The 26317-nt window shown below is 40.9% G+C and overlaps 2 protein-coding genes across 2 annotated transcripts in view; both read right to left on the bottom strand.

The window, feature by feature from the left end:
- Positions 1-5475, bottom strand: part of cemip2 (cell migration inducing hyaluronidase 2) — a 30204-nt gene extending 24729 nt beyond the window's left edge. Inside the window, exons 1-2 of the mRNA XM_073465934.1 lie at positions 5280-5475; positions 112-481 (exon numbers count right to left, since the gene is read on the bottom strand). Of these exons, the coding sequence (XP_073322035.1) occupies positions 112-463 (352 nt within the window). The 5' untranslated portion in view covers positions 464-481; positions 5280-5475. The remainder of the gene's footprint in view (positions 1-111; positions 482-5279) is intronic.
- Positions 5476-8453: 2978 nt separating this feature from the next.
- On the bottom strand, positions 8454-25914 carry abhd17b (abhydrolase domain containing 17B, depalmitoylase). Its single transcript, XM_073467320.1, has 4 exons — positions 25422-25914; positions 23343-23819; positions 11917-12096; positions 8454-11042 (listed from the first exon to the last, which is right to left on the bottom strand). The coding sequence occupies exons 2-4, from the start codon at positions 23807-23809 to the stop codon at positions 10823-10825; spliced, it is 867 nt and encodes a 288-aa protein (XP_073323421.1). The 5' UTR covers positions 23810-23819; positions 25422-25914; the 3' UTR covers positions 8454-10822.
- Positions 25915-26317: the final 403 nt, after the last annotated feature.

Genomic DNA, 26317 nt, shown 5'->3' with positions numbered 1-26317 from the left:
TAACAAATCAGTAAACCTCATACTTCTCAATAGACAGGGATATCTGGAATATACACAGATGGCATAACAGCCCGAAACACGCATGCAGCAAGTTGAGATGCCAATACTGACCGTCTAGCACATCTCCACTTGTGAGACTAAGGATGAGGATGAGGGTGAGGAAGAAAGCCCCCATCGACACTCCAAAACAGATAAATGTGTTCTTTCTTTGCTGGAGGCTCTGAGCGCGCTCCCTGCGCTGGTTCTCCTCTGACAAATTGAAAGTGGCTCGGCGCTCTGGTGGGGGGCCATGAGGTTTTATCGGTGGTGGCGGTGGGGCTTTGGCAGGTGGTGGCGGGGCTTTGGCAGGTGGCGGTGAGCGCACTGGTGCCACCCGCCCGGGAACATATCCCGGAGACCTCTGGTGGTTGGGGTGGGGCGGAGCAAAGACCGGGAAGCGGCTGGGGCCATCACTCGTAGGCATGGTATACGTGTCTGCTACCTGAGAGGAGAAGGAGAAAATGAGAAGGAATTCAAACATTAACAATGTGGATTCACTGGGGATGTGATGATTATTTTAGATAGATTTACTTCCCTACTGTCTTTCACAACTAACGATTATTTTAATCTTTGATTTATCTGCCAATTAGTTTAGGCTATCAAATGTGGACAAATGCTCATTACAATTTCCTGAAGCCCAAATACACATCTTTCATTGCTTCTTTTGTCCAACCAACAGTCCCAAACCCAAACACTCATCATTTACTATCATAAATGGCAAAGAAAAGCAGCAAATCCTTACATTTAAGAAGCTGGAACCAGCTTGAAAAATGACTGAAACAATTAATCAATTATCAAAGTAGCTGGCAATTATTTGTTTCGCTCAACTAATCATTGTAGCTCTATTAAACACGTAAAAGAAGTGTTAAGGGATGAGACAAAAAGAACTAACTAAGAGGTCAGGCAGAAAAGGTCAAGAAAGAGGAAGAAGACACTAAAAGAGCACATAAAATGACAGTTAAAGCAGTAGGTGGTGAAGGATGAAAAAGGGCTGATTCTTGGGAAACGGGTAACAACCCTGAGAGCATCTCACTCAGGGACCTCCAGTAAAGAGCCTGGATGTCGGCTCTGAAAGGACCAATAATCCATAATTCAAAAACAGTCAGCTCATCCCCTGGCTAGTTTGGCTCAGACAGAGGGACATTGGCTGCTCTTGTCCACACTAACGAAGGAGGTCGTGAATAATGGATCGCAACATTCCTGAGACTATGTTAACACAGCCAAAACAGATGGCACCAATTACAGTAGGGAAGCAGAAGAGTGCTTCAGTTTGAGTCTGTACTCACGTTATTTCACACAAATCGAGAAAGTAGCACAAAGTGAACTGGAGTAGTGCTGCACGATTTGATGAAAATATGCGATTGCGATTATTGTGGACTATATTGCGATTTGCGATTGCGATTACGATATTATAAATGAATGGTGTCATGAGTCTACTTGCTTGAATATCAAGGACAACACAGAGAATTACAATAGATTGTATATTTCTCAACTCAAAACATACAAATATGACACAAAAAATACAAAACCTGAAGTTTACAGTACTGTATTTTTTCCCCAAATAACTTATGGAGTCAGTGATTTCCTTGTGTCTTTTCGAGGTATTTTCGTATGGTGTGACACTTGCAAATGTATCCGTAATTGTGCGTTGTTGTGGTCGTTTCAGGCGTTTTTCAGTTGTATCTTTCACGTTACTTTGTTGGGCTTTCATTTGAATGCATTCTTCGTATTTTTCTTTGTGGTGTTTCAAGTGTTGATATAGATTGGTCGTATTGCCGCGGGACGTAGCGACTTTAGCTTTGCATGTTTTACACAGCACATCTTGCTGTTCAGTGTCGTCGTACCTGAATCCAAAGTATCGCCATATATTAGAAGTTGCATTTTTTTTCGCCACCAACTGAGCTTGTCCCTCCTCGAGTTCCTCTTCGGCGTCCACGTCGGCTGCTCTGCTCTGCTGAAAGCCGGGTAGTCACGTGACTATACCTGCAGCTGCAGCTGCACACAGTGTGGATGTGGTGTCACCGTGCTCCACACCGCACGGGAGACAGTCCCGTTCATTGTAATATTTGTACTGATATGACTCTATTTTCATGTAGGCTACATGTTGAATGTCTGTATTTTTCAAAATGTTAGATAAAGATTTTCATTAAAAAAGAGAGAGAGAGAGAGTCCTGTTCACAGGCACACACGCACATTTGTTTACATTAAATCGCAAATCGCAGTCTTTTATGCGATTACATAATTGCACAGCATGACATCGCGATTGCGATTGCGATTAGATTAATCGTGCAGCACTAAACTGGAGCCATGGACACACACACACACTGAAAGGTCATATGGACGCACACCTGCACACACAAACACCCAGGGGTAAAGGAAATGACACTGCAGAAAAAAGGCTTCGATGCCACTTTTCTTTGACACAAACACTCTGTACTACTGTAATAACATCACAGCTTGCTACTATAGGTCTTCATAAACAGAACATCAGCAAGTTCAAGCTTCACGCATCTGATTATGGCCGCATGACTTGATGAACGACTCAGTCTTTTTTAAAGAGGTAGTTAAAAGTGGAAAACTGCAACAACTGTCCAAGAAAGGCTCGTTTAAACCAAAGGCACACTCAAGTGCTGACTTTCAGTCTTTAAATCAGCCAAGTGTGTATCTGTACTTACACACACACACACACACACACACACACACACACACACACACACACACACACACACAAATATGTGAACACAGACATCGTCCTGTCATGTTAATTAAAATATCGTGTCACTGTACATACTATATCTTATCTTATCGACTTATCGACATACGTACATGACATCTATCATTTTTGCTGCCCTCCATATTGTTTGTTGCATTTACATGCACATTTGTTTACACTATTTTAGCCAAGATGATGCCAGAATAACTAGCGGTGTTTGCCTCCCATGTTAAAACTTTGACGCAGCACCTGCATTTTTTTCCCCCATTTTATTTATTGTTTTGGCTGTGTGATTTTTAAGATTTTATTTGTGTAAGGATATTTTAAGATTTTTTTTAATTCCAATCATGTGTCTGTATACTATTTTTAAGAAAAAGTTCATTTCTCCTCGAAAGGGTTAACTACTTGCATTATAATGCTAATATATTACCATTATATCAGTGGCATAAAAGGGTCATAATATTAGAGCACAACCGATACTGGAATTTTGGGGGCATTGCCGGCACCGATATTAGGAAGTACAAAATTCCATTATCGGAACACAATTCAGAAGAAAGTAAAAAAAAATACTATAAATCAAATGCTGCAATTACTATTTGAATGTGTGGGTTTTTAAAAAAAATAAATGCGTCAGCTAACTTGAGTGGATCTTGCTCTGCTTGGGCCCTGTGTCCATAGCATTATATTCTGACAAAAAAAGGGCTGTCGGTCTGCTGAGGAGTGCTGGGATGAAGCACTTGTGCAGTGAGACAAACAAAAGCTGGACATGGATTTTGATTGACATTAGAATATAATTTGAATATTAAAAATAATAAGGCATGAAATCGGAATTGGATCTTAGAGCAAGATTGATCACATATATATATCGCTGCAGATATTCATACTATATAATTGGTTATCAAACATTAGTGACAAAGATATGTAAAGGAGACAGAATGTATTACAGTTAATATCAAACCTTCAGTGCACTGATATGAAATATCCCAAGCATCATCAGCACATTATGGACATAATACATGCCGATACCAATATATCTGTGATATGCCGAACAGTATATTGGTTGGGATCTACTTAATTTGACAATAATATAATTTATTACAAATATTTCTGGCACAACATCATTGTACATCATTATCGTGACAGGCCTACACAGACACCCGTACCAACCCACAGACACACAGCTGAACATTGTCTTGCCTAGCCAATTAGTCATCATTTTAGCCCAGAGCACAACTAACCTCTTCAACTCATAAACAAAGCAATGTACGATCAAAGCACTGCTCAACAAGGGCTCAGTCATTAATGTAAGCGAGACCCAAGTGCAGCTGTTTCACCCACTCCATCCTGAATTATCCCATTACAGTGTCTCTGAATCCATCTTCATAAGAATGTAACTGATTATTCTCCATCTTAACCAAAAGGCACGCTGACTACACTGTTTTGGATCTTCATATTCTCACGGTCTGTGCCCTGCATTAGAGGGACTCAGCCGGAGCCGTGTGATGGGGATGATCCCCCAGGCATCAGTCTTTATAACCCCATCTCAGCCAGGCTATGTTTTTATTCACATTCCTCACCATAAAAGGGCCAAACTGCTCCCGCTCCCCTGCCACTAACTAACTGACCTGTCAGAGCATAAAGAGCTGGCGACTTACTCACCTTGGGGCTGTTCAACTTCTGGAAAACACACTCATCACAAGGCTGCACTGCTCCTAATGGACCTCATGCATTTCCTAATAACCTCACCCCCTCCCCTCACTCCCTCTCTCTCTCACATTTTCCTGATTTCAGGGCTACTGAATATCAAACAGATGTGGGTGGGAAACACTGGAGTCAAAGCGGGACAGACCATCACACATACCTCAGCTGTATAATCACCCTTCAGTTTGGAGATCGACACTGGCAGTGAAACAAACAGTAAGCCACGTGTTGACTGTATTAACTCCAAACTATAAGCAGAAGCAGAGCTGTCACTGCTGGACCAGCACACTTACAGTAAGTGTAGAGAGAGAGCTGCATCATATTGAGTGCTATTCGAGGTTAAATGGGAGGATTTCATTCAGCAACTTACGATGATTTATGGTCTTGTTTTGGCCACAGGGACACTTCAACACCATAAAGAAACATTAACCTATAGTTCCTACATTTTCAAGGGGATACTGGGTAGTTTATAACCGACATATCACCACAGAAGAAGAACATGGAGGGAAAACACATGTCATAAATTACACAGGAGGATCAGTTAGTAGTCTTAAATCAGATTTTCGTTGAGGTAACAGAGGCTTTCCGTCCACTTTGACAGTTAAAGGTGCGGGATGGGACACGTCCCAACAGCGCACAACTTTTAACCGCTAGCCTGGACGCAAAAACTGTCACTTTTACTAGCTTGTTAGCTAACCCTCCTGAGAAGCCTCTTCAAAAGGAAAAACAACAGCTGTAAGTGTAACCCCGTGAATGCCCTATCACCCCAATGGTTGGCACACAGACACAATGTGAGTAAGCGGTCGGACGGACGGTGAGCTCGTACCGTTGGTGAGACCGTCCTGCTCCTCGTCCATTCGCTCTCTGCCGAGCCGTTTAACACGCTGAGCCGGTGCCGGTGAGACCAATGAATAACTTCTCACCCTCCTCGCAAGTTTGCTTTTTCGTGTCCCTTTTTATATACTTTTTCTTCACATGGTGTTTTTTTTTTCTGCTGGTGGGCTGTCGTCCGTCCGTCCGTCGCTCTGCCCCCCCGTCCCACCGAGAGGAAACCAGGCGCGGCTTGGAATAGAGGAAGTGGCGATGCGTTCATTGCCGGACGGATGCTGTCGGAAAAATGAGAGACAGATTTCTGTGGATTCTATCATTGTGTATACAGCACAACATTTTGGGTGGATGTTCAGCATTTTATAAGAAGATTTTACAATCCGACTTCGAGACAAATAAATTTTTATTTGTTAAATAACTACAAGGAAAAAGATATTACTTTCTTTGTGCAGTTAATATTATCATTAGGAAAATTCCACATTCACAAGGTGAGATGGATGGACTCCAAACCAAGTTGTGGATCTTTTTTCTAAATTATTACTATCAAGAACTGAAACAATATGGCACATAAGACATAAGAGGATACGTTTTACTGGCTGTAACATGAGAAATGTAAAATGGCACATAGGGATTTTTGCCTTCTATCTAAAACCCTCAGATCCTCCACTGCCTTTCTCTTAAAAGTGTCTCAAGTATTCCACAAAAAAAACAAAAACAAAAAAAAACAACCCGGTGAAGCTCCTTTCTGCCATAAAGGCTCTAAACTGTGGAACAGCCTCCCCTTGGATCTTAGAACTGCAAACTCCCTTGGTATTTTTAAAAAGAAATTAACAACATCTTTTTAATTTGGCTTTTAATGTGGAGTAACTGCATGACATTTTATTCTTTTTATGTCGAGACTGTTATATTATTCTTATTCTTTTATTATTTTTTTTCTCTTTATTCATTTGTCTGTCTGCTTGCTTTTCTCTTATTTATTGCAATTGTTGCTTGTTTTAACCTCTTATTTCTACATTTTTTATTATTATCATTATCAAGTATTCTCCTATTCTTTCTTTGTTAAGCACTTTGGGCTCCATCTTTGCATGAAAGATGCTACATAAATAAAGTTATTATTTTTGTCTCAACTACAATCTCTCTAACCTTGCTCTGCTACACTTTATTAGCATCAATCCTGATCCTAAATACATACATAGATACAGGACATCTAACACATCTCTCCACCTTTAGAATACTTAAACAAGAGAGTAATAAAAAGTATTATTTTTTTATTGGTTGGATTTTTCATAATCTATTATTAGTAAACTGACTATTCATGTACATGTATTTCTTTTGTAAATGTTATTTCCCTCTATCAAGGTGTAAATACTGTCCCAAAGGACTCTCCAAAATAACATTATGGTGTTTTTTTTGCATGCATTTTATTGAACATTTGTACAAGTATTATTTTAATTAATCATTTAATTGGCCTTACAGTATTTAGATGTAAGTATATTGAGTGCAAGAATAATGAATCATGTTTCAGTTCTAAAACAAAAATATTAAGGGCATGATCTATAGGTTTTGGTACTGACAGCCTTGGGTAGCAGTACAGGTTTTCATTGTTGAGGTAGTAGTAAATCTTTTATATATCTTTGTCATTTTGCATGAAAAAGAAATGAGTTTATGTAAATGTATGTAGACAAGCATGAGTCATTAATATAAACTTACCCAAAGCTGTCAACGAGAGGTCAAAATGTGAAGGCTGGTGCTGGACTTGGTTGCACTTTGAGAGTGGGTACACCACCAGCAATACCACTACATTCCTAGTAGAGTCCATAGTAGCAGTTTGAGTGTTGTTAACACAATATGTAGCATATGTTTATGTTATCACATCTTGATTAACAAATAGACAATTTGATAGTAATTTATCTCTGTTGCAGTGAGCTATTGATACCATGTTTACAGAACCTGTTAACAGGAAAAAGCTGTGAATGTAAATGTGAAAACACTGTGACAGAAACATTACATTCCTGCACAAGCACACAGCTCTTCTAGTAAGGTGTCTGAAAGTGGGGCAGGCCCGTTTCCTTGGACTTCATTTTATGAGAAAGGGGTTTTCGAGGAGTCATTGAATGTAGCACAAGGAGCACTTTAACAGCATGAACTGAGGGGAGGGGCTTGAACCTGGGCCACACTGCCGCCTGCTGGTATAGAAGAGAAAAAACTATTACCCATGTTGGAGCCAGACAGGTGGACATTTCAGTGAACAGAACCTTTATCTTTATGATCCACAATATGAATTCTGACATATTGAACACTTTTAATATCACAAATATAGTTAGAGTTTGTTGTGGCAGAGAAATAGTTGCATAACTTTTACATCTCTCATGGTCATCGCAGTCGCACTGCAGGATTTCTCCCTCGTTGCTCCTTCTACATCTCCCGGTTGTCTCCTCATCCATATTCTGTTACCACCCTCGAGTCTAAGCAGCAGAGTTGACCTCTTGATCTCAAGCAGTATCAAGTTGACACTTTCTCCTTTTAGTGCAGCTTCCTTTGAAATATCAGCTCTTCAATTTGACCTGGGGAAAGTAAAAAACTGTGCACCTCATGACCACACTGTGCAAAACATGATTATCTCTACTAAATTATTCAAACAAGGCTGGTGCAGTGTTATGAATACATATTCAGTAATACCAATACAGTACAAGACACACTCTGAAAGGCTGTTGTGCTGGTTTTCATTAAATTGAACAGGTGTTTGATAATGTGTCCAGTCCACCCTGTTTGAAGTCTCACAATTCAAATTTATGAAAATGTTGAAATGCCGAAAACAACAGAGCGATATTCTGCTCGCTGGCTCTATTTATTGACTAGAGAATTTTAAGTTTTATGAGAGCAGGAGATCCAAAACACATTTCAAATCCTGTGAAATTGGTTGTTAAAATTGTCTTGGTCTTGCAATCACCCTGACAGAGGGTGTGCAGATTGTGTTGTTGACAGTAAATATCCACTGTGGTGCAGCCAAATCACGTCTCTTTCCAGAAGAGAAGCTGTCTCATCCTAAGAACATGAGCTCCATCACAATAATAGCTAAGGCATTTGATTACTTGTAGTCATGCAAGATGATACAGAACAATAATGAAGCATGAAAGGTTTTCCCTTAAAAATCAAACAGTCACAAATTGGGTTGCTTCTCAAATACCACTTTATTTTCTCTATCCATGTTAGAATAACTATATTAATATTGTTATTACATATAAGTTTCTTCTGTATTGAAATATGCTTTACAAAATTAATCTAATCAAATCAGAGATGACATTAGTCAAAGAGACCGGTACAAAGGTCATCTGAAAAGCCAAAAGGATGGCCTACCATGGTCTAACAGTTGTCATATCAAGATTTGGAAAAGTAAGAGTTGAGAGCTGATGACAAAAGCTTGTAAAAGAAAAATGACAACATGTCCAGTACAAATATTATTTACAAAGTCAAAATTAAAGAAAGCATAACCTCGTGTGTAAGACAAATGAGTTATGAAAAAAACAAAACATTTCATACAACAGACCATCACCTGACAAACAGTTACTGATCCAATCCTGTTTTGGATTTTGGTCAATCCGTCAAACATCAAGTTATCTTTGCTTCCTCTCAACCTGTAATCAGACCTGAAGGTTTACAGTAGCACCCATTGGCTTATTGGTTAATTGTCACTTACCGAGAGTATTCGGCCCCTTTAGTGAAAACAGGCTCAAGTGTAATACAGGTATTCAAAATACCCATAAAAAATGTTGAGATTTCTTATGCATTTCTGTGTTTCATATACAGGCCAAGAAGAGAAACTAGCCATTCATGGCATGCAGTAGCACTTTGACATTTGCCGTTCACGGCTCCAACGGTCCCTCAATGGAGTCGTAAATGCTTTGTTTTGTCTCACTCAGCATTAAAGGGCAAATCAACAGACAACAATGGTTCTTAAAAATACCATGCAGACAAAAAGATAAATTTAAGACAAAAACAAAACATTCTGTCTGTGATGGAGGCCTTCTAATGCTGAGACACTGATGCTGACATACACCCATTGGAATCATTTTTCAGCTCAAATGTACTGAAGTAAATGCTTGTCAATAATAATAATAAAAAAAATAAAATAAAAATAAAATAATAAAATATTTTTATTTTTTAACAACTTCCTGAACTGAAAGTCAGCTGTGTTAATCATATTCTCCATTCAGTCCAGATTGGCATTAGTGGTATAAGTCTTAATCAGAGCACAGACCATTAGGTGCTGTCACAGTAGTTAAATTTTTAGCATATAAAAAAAAAAAGACACATCTAGAAGATTGGATTCAGTTTCCTAAGAGCTCTACTAAGTACATAATTTTAACTTGATATCTTCAGACCCAAAGACAGATAAAACACTGTCAACACTGGCCGTGAAAAATTGTTACTACTATATCAAGGCAAACACTTCTTATTTTCAATGATCAGTCAGATATTTTCTGCACAAAACAGTCCAGCATCAAGTTCATTGACGACAGTGTAGTGATACTGATCTTACAGCAACAACACTTCGAGGTAAACTCCGAAGTAAGAGCTGTGGAAACCCACACTTTGTTTGTTGATGAAAAACAGCCCAGGCCTTTTAACCAGCTACATGAGCCCCATCTTGCATCATGTTCTTGTAGATTGTAACATTTAAATTGTACCATTTTTAAACTAAACAGAAAAGTAGAGGCTGAATACAGCTAACAGAGCTTTGGAGATGTTTCTAGATCTTATTCGTACAAAGTAGAACGTTCTTTGTGTGTCTAAGTCTCTGCAATATATTATACTAAACATTTGGCAACACTGGCACAGCTAGATAATATGTCAGTTTCTCTTGTACAGTTCTTCAGTGATAGCTGATACGTGCAAATATCATGTATAATATAAAAAAATATAATAAACAGTAATCCAGAAAAAAAAGAAGAAAGAAATTCATGGTGACTGCAGTGTGTGGGACCAAACCTGACCTCAAAGTCAGCTAGAGTTCAGTTGGATTAGAGAGAGTCTGGTCCACTTCTGGTCCAGTCCAGTTTGTAGCAAGGTTGTTTCCCTGGACTTCAAAAGCCTCAGGAGTTGACCATTACGAACCATGGACCATTTCAAAAGGCAGCAAAAATGTGACACTCGCATACTCACGCACACACTCTTGTATACCGCACGTACACACAGTATGTTGCCTGTGCAGTTGTCTACTACATCATTCATTCACACACTTTCAGGATGTGCAATTTTCAACATGATAAAAAAGGAAAGCAAAACAAAACGATGGATACTTGTAAGTTCACAGCTGCAGCATGTGGAGCGGACGGTGCTGAAAGGCCCGGGCAAAGAGGGAGAGGTGCTCGATAATGAGAGAAGACTTCCACCGAAACTTCAGTACTGAACATACAAACACTTCCACCTGCATCACTTCACAAAAAAAGAAAAAGATGTACCCTTTCTCCATCATCCAACCTCTCCTGAAAACCATTTCTTTCTTCTCTTCTTCCCTCTCCACCCTTTCATCCAGGCCCTCTACAAGTTGACCAACTCATGTGCAACGAACTGTTTGAGTCTCTCCAGGTATTGTCCATAGAGCTCCACGTCATTGTGTCCGGCGCCCTCCACCCAGAGCGGCTCCACGGGGCGCTGACAGCGTTCATACAGCGCCAGGCCATGGGAGAAGTCGATGACCTCGTCCTCCGTACCGTGGATCACCAGTACTGGTGACGTTACCTTGGAAATCTTGTCAATGCTTTGAAAGAAGATAGGAAAACAGACAGTTAGGGCGGGATTCAAAATACAGACATTAAGGCAAAGAAAAAAATTAGACCATTAAAGGAGACCTTTTATGTTTTTTAATTTCTTTCCTTGCCATCATCTTGAAAGTTCAAAAGGTCAAAGTCAGCACCTACAGAAGCTCCCTTCTCCCACAGAAAACACTGCTCTGAAAACGCCTCTTCAGTGGTCTCGCCTTTCATTCTGTGACATCGCACTACCATGTCACATATTTGCAATATTTGCATAATTTTTGCCTAGTGACTAGTTTGGCACGTAAGAATTTATTTAGCACAGCTACTCTGTTGTTAGCAGTGCTGGGTCAGACATGTGTGAGCTGACCAGTCAGAGGAGACTGGGTATTTGGGAGGGGGACAGGAGCTAAAACAGAGCGTTTCAAACATCCAATGTGTTTTTTGAGCACTAGAACATTTAAACCTACTCCAGCAGTAACACAAAATGAAATCAAGAACCTAATAATGGGCATAATATGTCTCCTTTAAGTTACTGTAATCATAAAACACTAAAATATGCATAATAAGTGTTGAAAATTCACCAAGAAGGAGAAATTAAGCACAGCTATTCTGGAGTTTGACCAACAGATGGAGCTACTGAGAATATTTCTAAATACTCCGACACATTAAGAAGATACACATGCTGAATTAACTTGACACATCTAAATTTATCTACGTTTGCAAGCTTTTGTGTGTATGTTCTCTTGATTCATACAATGCTGTTTGTAAATAAATGTGAACTCTCGTTATGTGATTGTCTGTGAGCCTCTCTGTGGATGTCTGTGATGCATTTAGCCTGGCTTTCACACATGCCATCTGTGCATACAGTGCACTCACTTTGGGAAGGCGTCGAAGCAGTAGGTCTTCTTGGTGTCGGGGAAGGCCACCCTCATGCCAGACGTGAGCGGGGAGTGGAGGATGACGGCAGCGCTCTCATAACGAGAAGCGAGGTCCACGGAGGGCACGGTGCCAATGCTCTGGCCATACACGATCACGTTCTCTGGCCGGATGCCATACCTGCGAGAAGGACACAGAATATCTAAACATCACTCTTTCACCGATCATGAACAGGATATTTACACTGCTAGTAGCCAGACATATTTGGGTACATTTTGTGTGCTCTGCTAGACACTGGCAGGCATCCAGTTAGGCCTTTTGTTAATTATGAAAAGCAGCTTGGCTGGCAAAACAGTGGGTTCCAAAATGCAACATTTTTCTTGTTAGTGTTAAAGTCGACAAACTGCTTTATCAAAGTAAAAGAGTGACTTCATCATTACGGTTCTCTACATAAGGTCTGCTTTTCCTCACACAGCCTATTAGTCCCCCATCAAGCTCTCATTTCCCCCACATGCTGCTCCATAAGCAAACACACACCTGTGTGCTAACTGAGAATTACTCATACTCTATTATCGGCTGAAACGTCACGCCACAGTGACTCAGTGATTATACGGTGTCCTAAAACAAGCACACAAAGATGGAAGACGGCCATGGTTCGGTGGCTTTCTGCAGCTGAACACAGAGGACCACCACTGTAGTCTCGTGATTCAGAGGGGGGGAAGGAGGAGGGTCAAGAGCAAAACAAGCAGAAAGAGAGGAAAAGAGACACTGATACTGGATAGAGGATGAGGGAGAAACTGGAAGGAAAAAAAAAAAAAGGAAGACATTCCACAGCTGATTATTAAGAACGTGACCCACTCTAGCAGGCAGGCAGTCAGCTGACAACCTGAAACCTCGTCTGAGAACACTGCATCAGTGTCTCTGCTGCTGCACAGTTCATAGTAAACAGCCACAAGCATAACACAACGTAACCCTGACAAAAATTAAAATTGGGAAACATTACAGGCACTGCCCTCCTTCAAAACACAGTGAGGAACAATACAAGAACACCAAAGTCTGACACAACTCTGCGCTGTTGCGATGGATTATTTTAATTAGCAACTCCAAAGACAAGTCTTGTAACGTGTAAAAAAAAAAAAAGAAAGAAAACAATTTAAAGGAATGTAGTACTACTGCTCTAAAAGGGGCGATAGACTTATGGTAAGTGTAGGCACATCCACTTCAGACAGCACACGGACACAGTCTAGTTCACACACAGTCATTAGCAGGAATATAGGAACTGTTTATCGTTGGTGTGTCAGCTGGCCTTCAGAGAGTATAAATAGGGGTGAAAATACCAGCACGGCACGGGAGTGCGTGACTGCAGACTGTTGGCTGATCATGAAAGACAATTCATGGACTGGAAGCATCTCTCAATGATACAACATAAAGTAGCTGAAGGGGGAGGTGAAGGATAGTGAGGAGGAGGCCAAAATCTCAAGGTTTCTACGAACTGTATCCAAAATGACACTGACCTTTCTGAACTGTCAGATTAGGGCTAAGAGCTTTGTTTCACCATTTGCAAGTAAATGCCATCTTCACGTCCAGAGCAATCTCTTTCGATTTGTCATGAAAAATAAAGAGTATAATCACAGTTAATGAGAAGGAGGGGTTGATGTTTAAAACAAAAAGCGTCATCGCTGGGAGTTTGCAGGAGGCCCAATAATAACCTACAGTCCCAGTGAGAAGTATACAAGTTAGAATCCTACATTTACCTCGTTCAAAGTCAATTTGAACAAAACAATGATGGAAAAAAACATAATTGAACCGTTTTGGCATAAAAAGGTTTAGGTGAGCTTCTTTTTGTTGTTGTAAGGCTTACATGCCCAGTATATAATTTCTGCCGCTAGCCGTCTCTCAATCAAAACAAAAGACATTAAGTAGCATTGAATCATGGGAGTTGTCTTCATTATTAATCACTGTTGTTGGTGAAAATCTCATGTGACTCAGGCAGAAATGATCATGGACAAGGAGATGTTTTCAAATTGTATTCCCATTTAAGTTTAGTTACGTTCTCAGACTTCCCTCCTCAGTCTCAGACATATTATCTGATAATTCCCAGCACTGTTCCCTTGAATAAAATTTCAGAGTTCTTTGGGTTTGACCATTGTTGAAAACATTTAGGACGATGTAAGTACACAACTGAACAAAATATATAACAATGGTCCATTTGTTTTTCAACATTTTGTTGCAGAAATATTATGAATTATGTCTGTAAGATCAGCTAACAGCCAACAGCATTTAAAGTAGGTAATAACAAAGAACTTGAGGGTGAGGCATTTTCAAATGAAAACCAAAACCACTCATCTCTGTCTTCCCTTCAAGAAAGAGGTAATTGTTCTTAAAAAGGTGTAATCTGTAAAATATGGCGAGAATTCAAAGGTAGCTTGGGTCACAGGGGGGAGTGACCACGGGCAACAAGGCTCAGCTAAACCGGCTTAAGCAGCCCGAAAGCGAAAATGTCTGGACACCCAACGGCCTCCAAGAATGACAGAGGTCAGTTTGAAGACGGCGGAGTACAGAGGTGATTTACAGCGGATACGATCAGGACTATAACTCTGAAATTTACAAGACAGGATGGGCCGAGGCTAGCTGGTTAGCATGCTAACTTCAGTGGACATCTCAGCAACACAATACATAGAGATCTTTGACATGATGTCAACAATGTTGTTTCTTTATACTCTGCTGATAATGTTAGTTCATTTTTTGAATGTTTGAAACTAACATTCTGGTGATATCTTACAAATTGGCCCTTTAACAGAGAAGTAATAGGAGATGTCAAGTAATCTGCAAGATGACTGCCACTATGTTGAAGATATTCAATATCAACTGCTCCCAGGAGACATCGCAGAGAGTTATTTGGTTGCTTCCTTCCCTTACTAATAACTGTTTATCTACAGGCAACATCTGACTTTTGAGAAGTTCTGAATGAGTCTTTAATTCGACCTCGTAACTCAACAATATTGCTGCTAGATGTGTCACGTTGTCACAACAGTCTGTTATTCGTTTACTGCTACTACGTTTTATCAGTATAGCCATCGAACAGACCTTTATCTGTTATTATCTTTCACTTCTGTTTATCTCCTGTTGATTATGCTTATCTAGTCAATGTTCTTTTTCTGTATCAGGCCACTGAAGACTGGCCAATCCTGAGACACAAAAACACTCAGCACATGGGTGTCATGACAATGTAAAGCTTATGCAGTGTCAATAAACACAGTAAATTGAAACCATCTGGCAGCTTAGTCATCAGGTGAAAATTTACTCTAAAGTACATACAGCAAGGCATCCAACAGAATTAACTTGGCATGCTTTGCTTATATCCTTAAGCCAACATTGTGCAAGAGGTAGTTTTTGTCACACACAAAAATCACATGAATAATGCAAAGCTTGAACTTCTGACCTTCCACTTACAACAAGGTCACTCAAACCACTGAACCACCCTGTTATTTTGGCAGCTAGACAGACTGCTGTGGCTTTTGGTCACAAATTCAGAAAAGGCTGTGCAAAGAGGACAACAATCGCAGTGCACATCTGCAGCCGCACTACGACAGTCATTGACCAAAGTGCAAGTGCCCCCCCATCATGGACCGCCCGGCACTAGCCTACAATTTACTCCATTGCATTTCAGCTTGAATAGACTTCATCAAGCCATAGCCAGCCATGCTCCATGGTTACACCCCTCCCCCAGACCTTCGTCAATTTAGTCTCTTGACACAAATCCAATCTATTATGCATCACATCCTCCCTCGTTCCCCTATTCTGTCTCTCGCCGCCTTTTGCCTGCCCACCTCTTACTCCCTGAAGACCAAAAATATTCTCATCCAATAGCAGCCACTATGACTAATAGATATTTTAGGATATCCTGAACATATGCAGAGGCATTTTTAACAGATTAGCGTACCATCTGCACTCAGCAGGGGGATCCTTCACTGAAGTGCTCCAATGATCTGTTATTATGCTTAGCACCTTTTTACTCATTTCCTCCCATTGTATACTTAGATGTTCCGGTATCTATTTATGGCTAACTGCATTTTAAAAAAAGTCAATAGGAGAGAATTAAGTATTAAGATGAGAGTCTATAATCAGCAAGCACCATCAGTAAGTGCTGTTCCTACAGCTCTGTGCTAACGACAGTCAGGTGAGTGATTTCACTCCACCCAACTGACTCCACACACACAGCAGCCTTTGTTTAAAGGCTCCATCAGCCTAACCGCCACTGACATTTCAAGCAAAGAAAAGTAAACAATTCACAGACATGGTGCCTCTCTGTGTCCATGTTTGTGAGACTTTCTCGCCGCTATTGATCGCCTGAGATGACGGAGGCATTTTGACTTGGATCAATAAAAGATGATTGATCAGGAAGTGAGTTTTCTTCTGTTTGTTTTCATTGGCCACAGTGTGGGAAGACCTTGGTCTGAGAGCTCATTGGAAATGGGTTGCTAGGCTACTGCTCAATATTAGACTAGCGGGATTGACTGGTGGCCCGCCTCCATCTCAGAGGGAAAAGAAAATGATACAGTGCCATTCTGTAGTCACACACACACACACACGCACAAAGAGAGGAAGTTGGCTGCTGGGGTTTCATCAGCTTGGTCACTCTTTGCTCAACATTTTTCTTACACTCGATTTCTTCTAACCTGGAGCAACAAACAGTCCACATGACACATAATTCTATAAGTATGCGTAATCCTCGGTGTGATAACAGAGGCTGTGTGAGTGTGAAAACCCCGCTGACTCATGCAATTACTGAATCATGTGCCCTACTTCCTGCTCAGGTGAAGGGAGTGCCTCATCCACCGTGTCTGAACAAAGGAACACAGGAGCGGCTGAGGAGTTCGGTGGTTAGAGAAGTGACAGGTGGCTGCCCTCTGCCATAAGACTGCGGAGTAAAGTGAACAGAGCCTACGCAACACTCAAGAGAAGCTACATTTGCTGACTGCTGAACCATAAGCAGAAAAAGAGAGGATCTCGTGTGTTCAAAATGTCAAATACTCCGAAAAAAGACACAGTATGACGCCCTCTTCTTCAGGCTGTGTGTCTGATCTAACACGAGAGACATGCACAAGGGATGTACGCAGCCGACTAATGTGAGGCCATGCAGAGAGGCCTTTTGATATGATAAACACAATCTAGTTGAATCATGCCGAGTAGGGGTCAAAAGGCTGGGCTGTACCCGCTTTCTATCACACAGACAGTCAATTATGAATCTGGCACAACCCTCAAACAATCGGACACAGACAGCTGAGTCAAAAAGGCGATAATATGAAACAGCAGAAAAGTCTGCAAGGACAAAATCTTCATTAAAATTATGCATGAGACCTCGATCGTCTTGCCATTTGCATCTTTTGTTAAAAATCTATCTCAACTTGTAGTTTTATACCCATGAATGGGACTTGAAGTTCCTCTAACCAGAACCCATTTTAATTTGAGAGATTATCTAGCTATTAGCCCTGAATGGTTGTGAAGAATAATATAATTTCATTCCCTTTGTAGAATAGGAATAATGTGAAACTGAAGTGTCTCCTTAGCTGATACAAAACCACAGGTTTGGAGCAAACTCTCAGGAAGAGCACCAGACTTTGAAGCCATTTTTTTTGGTGGCCAAACTACATCGTCACGGGACACGCTGTGGCCCAAAAAGACTTTTTCCCATAAGCTTACATTGTGAAAGAAGCATCTGTGAAACGGTGGATAATTTTCTTTTGAGCGTCACAACCCCTGCGAAATGACTCGTTTAGCTGTCACAATTTGAGCCATTCTGCATTTTCCCGAAACATACAAATGAGGAGATCTCCATATGGCATTACTCAGACTTACTGTGGCATGAGTTGGCATTCAGAGGTGCAACTTGGCTTTTGAGAGAATGTGTAATGATTTAGCCCCACGCCAACGCTGTAAAAATAATGTGATGGTGACAAAACAGGCCAGCACAGATGACAAGACATTGTGGATTTCAAATGTCACAAATAGAGCCTGAATAATATATAATAATAGTAATAATAATAATAATAATAATAATAATAATAATATTGATTGGCTGATATTTACCCATCACAGATTTATCGGTACTGGCACATATGTTGTCAGATATGTAGACATGAAAACAATTTTCTAAGATTATAATGCAGAATATGAGACTTGGGGTCATTTCAAATAATTCAATTTCTAGTGAAGTTCCAGTTAACATTATAGACGCTAAGGTGTATTGTTAAAGTGTAAAATATCCTGCCTCATTTACATCTTTGTATATTGCTGGTATATCTTTATCAGAACTTCTGACTCCCTCACATCATAAGGGATCCAAAAATCAAGTATTGGTCGGCCTCTAATCACAAGTATTCCAAAAGTGACAATAAACAGAGTATTTTCTAAAACATAATCAAGACTATGTCCCTGTTTAATGTCTGTATCATTTAACATGAATGAGGAAAAACAACAAAAATGAATCTAACTCAACATCCTGCAAAGAAACTGACTTAAATAAGAAGAACCACAAACAAAAATTGAACTGTACATTGCTTCAGTATCTAATAACCTGTTCCTTAACCATAACATGTGTTGTACAGACGAAATTAGCGTCTCTATGCATTATTAAAACTTGTAGACGGAGCAATTACTGTGTGATTGCATAACAAAACACTGCTGAGAAAGTATAGCAAGCACTAAGTCTAATATGCTGGGGGACTCCAAGACACGCAACTGAGGCTTCTCAAGTTATGTCATTCTTCCTGTAAGCTCTCCCTCGTCTGATGCTGGAGAGGTTCCTTCCCTGATTAACCTGTAAAGCAACATGATATAGTGGCTGAGATACTCACTGCCACCTGCTCTGCCCTTATTTAAACAGTCGATTTACATAACATACAAGAACAAGTTTGTCGTCTTTACTAACACTAGTAGGCAAATAGCCACCCAATCTGATCATGGTGCAAAAGTTAAGTTGGCCTAAGCAAATTAGGACGTGCCAAAGAGGTGTGCACATCCATGTAAGTTTAACACTAGACACCGGACGGAAGCAAAAGTGAAAAATACAAAAACAAGAGTCTGCACGTTAGATAATGCTCCCAAGAACATGATCTCAGTGGTGTTCATGCATTAGCTTATTTGGGCTAATATTTTGCCCACTAGAGTCAGATGTGATCACACAGAGGATTCATCACACATAAAAGTACGTATTAATGAAGCAATGCTTTTTAGAGCTCTACATATCATTACAGTTACAGTATGAGTTATTAAACTAGTGCTGTTGTACTGTGATAAAATGAAAAAGATGACAGAAATGATCAGTTATTGGGGAAACATTTCAACTTCATGTATCTGTGGGATATAGTGAAGACAAAGCCTGGGTCATTCAGTGTGCAGTAAAAGCCATTCAAATTTTTTATCTATACTACATAACTGCGCTGACATAAAAAATGAGTAGCCAACAGACAGGCTTTGGATTTATGTCAAGAATTGCTGCCCCAAACCCTTTCAGCAATTGTAAGTTGATGCTATTTGGAGCATCTGCTCTGCTTCGATCAGATTAAATTACATTTCAAAACTAATTTCTGCCCCAGTCACGACTGTGTGGGAGCAGGAGATTCCTCTGTGTATCAATGAAAATATGCAAGTGAGCTAGAAAATAAGAATTAAAAAAAAACAGAGCAGAAAAACACAGCAGCTACAAGCACTCATTTCTCTTTTATGTAGTCAGCTGCTGTGTATAGAAAGAAAAAAACAAAGAATGGGTTTGGCTTTCTGATGCTCCTTTTCTCACTTCTCCTTTCGGTAACATTCAACATTGTGACATTTGTGGCAATGAAGCATGCTAAATTTAAAACACAAGTGACAGCAAGGTTTCAACATTAAAGCAAAGGAATGCATTTGATCCAACATGTAGACTCAAGAGTGCCAGGCCACCAGAAGAGCAGGTTCTTCTTCGCAGCAGTGGCTTATTTCCTGTCGTCAGAACCTTTATGATCAAGAGTTTCCTGTTTAACTTGCCAGCTTCCTTATTTAACAGACCCCAGAAGATCACTCAGTCAATCGGTAGATAGTGTAATTTGTAAAAGAAGCGCTCACATAGATTCAAAGCAAAAGTCAGCAGCTAAGAAATGTTTTGCTTTAAGTGGCCCTATCGGCGGTGTTTTACATCAGCACTTTTAAATCTCTGCAGTGCCACGTCCTCCCTTACCACAGAAAGAACATACTCCCACATCGGCACTGACACAGGAGGAGCACACTACAAGACTAGTTTCTCTCGTTTTGTGGTTGTTTTTTACACCGCTTTACACCGCTCTTCTCTTTCAGCCCTTTTAGTTTTCCATCTCCTCTGTTAGTCATTTGTTTGTCTTCCAGCAGGAAGTATACAAAAACAACACGGCCTACTGGATGAACCTCCATTTCCCCCCTCGTCCACATAAACAAAAAGGCACAAATATGATGACACATTATTTTCACTCACACAAACATTGTACACCCCACATCCACATCCTGTTTTCTATGGGAACAGGTATGTGGCTATGTGCTTTCTTGGTTATGCAGAGAAAAAGCATCCTTTCTAAGTATGTTTGTAAGTATATGTGATATCACCGCGTTGGTGTCGTTCCTAGAGCGTCATATTTAATGCTGTTCCATGACAATCAATTTCCCACTGTTGCTACAAAATCGGGATTGGTTAGTTGCAATCATGGTCACGGAACAACATCAATTTTGATATTCTAGGAACAACACCGACATATCAGATTCTGCGTATGTATGTATTTCCACTTTTACACCAAAATTCATTATGGATTTAATTCGTTACCCATTTCTTGAGATGGTAATCAAGAATTAGTTCCCGTTGAGAACCACTTCCACGTTGTCAAATCCATCGGAATCATCTGCTTCTTATCTTATCAATTCCTTTAAAATTGATGCCGGCTTAATTTGCGCATTGACAAACAATAACATCAAACTCTGTGTCTATGCTGCAGGAAACTTGCCATGTTGGAGGGGAAAGAACTGTCTGAAATGTGGCTTAATTTCATGAAGGAAGTTGACAACAGTGCTAGTTGTAAAGTCTAAAAAACTTTTTCTGTAAGAATGGAAATGCCAGCAATATGCTGAAAGAGCTTTCTACGCAACATAGGCTTCAACTTCAACAATACGAGTGCCACTGCTTCGCAACTGAGCACCACATCCCAGGATAAAAACCTTTGTTATAGGTTGTCGGATCCAAATGCAGAGAGGCGAGAAATGGGGCCCCTCTCCTGGCAAACCAGCCCGAAGCCAAGAAGCACTCAGCACATGGGTGTCATGACAATGTAAAGCTTATGCAGTGTCAATAAACACAGTAAATTGAAACCATCTGGCAGCTTAGTCATCAGGTGAAAATTTACTCTAAAGTACATACAGCAAGGCATCCAACAGAATTAACTTGGCATGCTTTGCTTATATCCTTAAGCCAACATTGTGCAAGAGGTAGTTTTTGTCACACACAAAAATCACATGAATAATGCAAAGCTTGAACTTCTGACCTTCCACTTACAACAAGGTCACTCAAACCACTGAACCACCCTGTTATTTTGGCAGCTAGACAGACTGCTGTGGCTTTTGGTCACAAATTCAGAAAAGGCTGTGCAAAGAGGACAACAATCGCAGTGCACATCTGCAGCCGCACTACGACAGTCATTGACCAAAGTGCAAGTGCCCCCCCATCATGGACCGCCCGGCACTAGCCTACAATTTACTCCATTGCATTTCAGCTTGAATAGACTTCATCAAGCCATAGCCAGCCATGCTCCATGGTTACACCAAGAAGCACAGTGACTATGGTGTTACAAAAGGACAAAAGAAGGAGATGACGAGTGGGTCAAACATAGATGGAAGGAAGTGGCGTTAAACAGACAGACTGATGAACACTCAGAGGAAAAGACATCTTTGGAAAGGGACTGAAGAGAGAGAGAAGAGTTCTTGCCTGTACGCTTGCCTGTAAGTCTTTTTTGTTGTCATTTCATTGAGAACTTCATTATGTTTTGTACGTTATGCGAAGATAATATGAAATGGAGAAAACAGGAAAATGACAAAACGAAAAGGAAACCCAGAGAGATTGTTTCATTATCATTACAAAGCTATGCTACACATTAATGCAGACATCAACAAGAAGAAGCACGTGTCTTATCAGCTGTAAAACCATATCACAGATTGCATATCAGTAGAGGTCGAATATCGGCCAATAAATATCTGTCTATTCATAGCCCGCAGAGCAAGGAGATGCAGCACAGCACCCACTCACACCTACATACTGTATGGCTGGTCAGCACAATCATAGAAAACACGCTCCTTATTATCGCCTACAAGAACATCATGCCACCCATACTAAACCATTCCTCATCATCTCCGCCCAAGATTTTATCAGGCCCAAGCTAATCATCCCTCCACCCAGCTGCTTCTCTAGACTCCTCACATCTTCAGCTCTCTCTCTTCCATCCCTTCATGTCTCTGTGTTTTTCTCCATCAATCCACATCAAACTGGCATATGATTTTATTTCAGTGCTCCCCATTTACTTTGTCAAACTTCCTCATAGCTGTAGACAAGGACTGGGCAATATATATCGATGTTATGTCATTATCGTGATATGAGATTATATATCTTCTTAGATTTTGGATATAGCTATATTGCGATATGGAGTAAGTTGTCTTTTCCTGGTTTTAAAGGCTGCATTACAGTAAAGTGATGTCATTTTCTGAACTTAACCGACTGTTCTACTTGTTCTAGTAATTGCCTTTACCCACTTAGTCATTATATACTCATCACTGATGATTATCAAACAATTTAATTGCGTTAATATTTTGCAAAAGTACCACTAATCATCATTGAGGTATTGGGTGAAAAACATCGAGATATTTCTTTTTGTTGCCTGGTCTGAGCATTTATGATGTGAGACCAAATCTGCCAGGCCTACCATTATTACCGCCAACAAGGCTGCCGACACACCAGAGGAGATTTTTAAGGACACCTGGGGATATTTGGCGTGAAAACGGGTGTTTTTTTTAAAGGAGACCTCAGACATGTCCACCTCTTTTGTGGTGGCCAAAACCAGCTATATTTTACGGGAAGTCGGACTTTTTCCATCTGTGATTGTGGCGACCAAAACAAGTATTTCAAGCCAAGCCATGATGTTTTTGTAACCCGAGGCAAGGGACTTTTGAAAGTTGTAATTTTGCAACCAGTATTCATGCTGACAGTATTTATGTTGTAAAGCTCTGAGTCCCTGGGATAAAGTAGCATCGATTGTGAGAGATTAAGTTTGGACTCTGTGTGCTACTGCATTGCTCTTATACTGCATACAAGGCACTGATCATTACTAATCGATCGCCCCATCTTCCCTCCATCAATCATCATCATCATCATCTCTCCTTACCGTGACCGTAGCGCCTGCCAGGCAGCGTCTACATCAGCGTACAGGTTCTTCTCCGAGGGTTTCCCAGAACTAGCCCCGTAGCCTGAGTAGTCGTAAGAGAAGACGTTGCAGTTGATCCGAGAACCCAGGCCGATGTAGAAGCTGCTCATCTGGCCCAAGTCCACTGCGTTTCCATGGGAGAATAATAGCGTGTAGCGGGCGCTGGGTGAGCAGCGGACAAACATGCAGGCAATGCGGTTCCCTCTTGAGGTGCGTGTCATGAAACACTCAATGGCGTCCTTCTCGCGGGATGAGTACTGCCAGTCGGCACGCTCGGAGAGGTGCAGCGTCCATCGGCTGCCACTATCATCAGACATGAGGCTGTAGGTGGGCTCTGGCGGCAGGAAGGCCAGCTTGGAGGCGATCTTGCTTGGGCAGGGTGGACAGCAGAACAGGCAACATAGCTCACTGAGGGATAAGTGGTTCATCCTCAAAACACTGTGACAGGGAGAGTGAGGATGGTTAACACAGAAACAAATATAATTCAACAGTAGATTAAAAATTGCCTTTGATAACTGAAAAAGAGAGAAAGCCTCATCAAACAAGAGCATCTGGGCTCTCTCAGACAACTGATGTACTAATTTGTCGCCGCATCCCCGGCAGGCGGATCACAAGGAGAACACCAAAAGGGCAATTTGATACCACAGAACTCTTGAATGAATGATGTTCTCCTCAAGAATATAAACACTTGTCTTTATTAAGGAGAAAAGCAGGGGGTTTCCAGGAATGGTTTCTTTTTTTAGATGCACTGTGAATTCTTCTTTTCAGAATGCATAGCTCTCTTCAGCCAGGATTATAAAAACAAAGTTATAGCCTTGACCGTGATTGGCTCCACAACCACTCAGACAGTACTGACTTAAAAGGTTTTCTTGTTTCACCGTCCACCTGGACCCCCACCTAAGGCTACCTTTTAGACAATCCTGCTGCTTTTGAATTGCAGTGGCCAGCACCACAGAAAGGGGGGGGGGGGGGGCGTCTTTGAAATTTGACTCTGCATATCTACACGTGCAGTTTTGAATGGAACAAAACAGATCAGATACAGCAGACATGTCTTGTTATGGACTGTATTTCCAATACTAGTGCTAGCAATAAAAATGTACAACCTGCGATGACATCCTAGAGTCTATGCAAATACTCTGCAATGTTTTTTTTGGTGCCAGGATACATCGTTAATGTAGTGTATCCAAGCTTTGCAGGTCCTGCTGCAGAAAAGCATCCCACCTGCATATTTTTTTTAATGCTTTTGGGATGTGACTTAGTCTTCTAAACTATAAATGATTAAGCACATAGACAGCAAATGTCTGACGATTCTCATCTCATTTTCACAACTCTTAAGAAGCTTCAGATCTGCAATTAACATCTTGATGGCCTTTCTTGCCAGCACTCGTCTTGCACACTCAATTTTGAAGTGCCCTTTGCTGATTTACACCAGTTCTTCTACGTTCATCCATACTTAAGTCTAAGAAATATTTAGGGCCTTGGAAATTGTCTTGGCATCATTCTCCGGACTGTTTTTTTCCCCAGCAACTTTGTAAAGGGATTGTATGGAATGGTCCTTTGCCTTCATGAGAAGTGGTTTTACAAGAAAGGAGGCTTCCAGATCCCTTCTTGGTTACACACAGGTGACTTCAATTCAAATGAATTACCTGTATGCCACTTATTTAGAGAGATTGTCTGGGGTGAATACTTTTTATAGCCACTTGTTATCTATGATGGCCACTTTTGCAGGATGCTGTGACATCCTGAAGGAGCACGCAGCAGCAAAATACACAGTGGAGGCTATTTGCTTTTTCCATATTCCCCAAAATAGTCCCTATTAATCTCCAGCCACGCAGACGGAATGGAGCCCAGCAGCGATTTACTGTAAAATGGTGGTGGAGGCAGCAATGTGTTCAGATTACAGTGATGGTTTGTGGAGGTTTAATATCCAGTGGATGGACACACTTTAATACCAAGTGTAATGAGCCATTTAGCCAGCAACACTAAACATGCAAGCGTGTTCCTTCTTAACACAGAAAAGGGAAATGATGACAACATTACCTGGACGAAGCTGGACGCTTGTTCTGTTTTACTTTCTATTTCTGAGGTGACACTGTTGGCCAACCTCGTCGTATTCAGGTGTTATCTTCGCACCACGACAACTAATGAATCGTCTACTCGACGCCAGGAGATTTGAAAGGTTATCCTCGGGCCAGATTATCCTCTGTTCCGCGTATTTGTCAGCGATGTCACTTTGCGTGTGTATATCCCTCTTGGCACCACAGCTGTGAGTTACTATTAGCTAGCCGCTTCGTCCTCCCGTCCAGACACCCTCCGAAACTGTCGTTTCTGTTTCCTCCACTCGGTTCTCTCAACATATGGTCCTGAATGACAACGAGATCGATTCATTCAAAACGTTCAAGTCTTTACAGCTCAGCAGCGACATGGGTAAATTCGACAAAGGTCTCAAACTGATTAAATTCTCGTCTCACGTCTGTGCTGGTTTGCCAAACAGTTCACAGCAGTGCCACTTGCCTCCGAAACATCACCGCTTTCGTTGGGAATATCGCTCTGCCTGTTATGTTAGCTTCTAAGGACGGATAGGACGTGATTGACAGCTCTGGGGACCAATAGAAAAGAGCTTCATGAAACCAGCCCACCAGTCGTACAAAGGATGGGCGGTACCTGTAGACGCCGCAGAGTGGTGACCTAATGTTTTAACTGACGTTTAGGAGAACCAATCGGAGATTACTATTGCGAGGCACAGTCCAATCAGCATCGACCGAGGAGTTTCTAACGCCCAATCAAGTGACGTCATGAAGCTATATCTTTTTTATTAAGCGTATTTGTTAAATTTTAAAAAGTTTTAATTTTTTTTTCTGTTTTGTTCCAACGAACAAGTATTTTTCTTGATTTATTTTAACCAGTTTTGAGAGAAGTGAAAGGTTTCGTGTTTT

This window comes from Pagrus major, chromosome 5 (genome assembly GCF_040436345.1).
Source record: "Pagrus major chromosome 5, Pma_NU_1.0".
NCBI classification, from domain to species: Eukaryota; Metazoa; Chordata; class Actinopteri; order Spariformes; family Sparidae; genus Pagrus; species Pagrus major.
The sequence above is the reverse complement of the archived record's forward strand: the minus strand, read 5'-3'. Positions and strand labels throughout refer to the sequence as shown.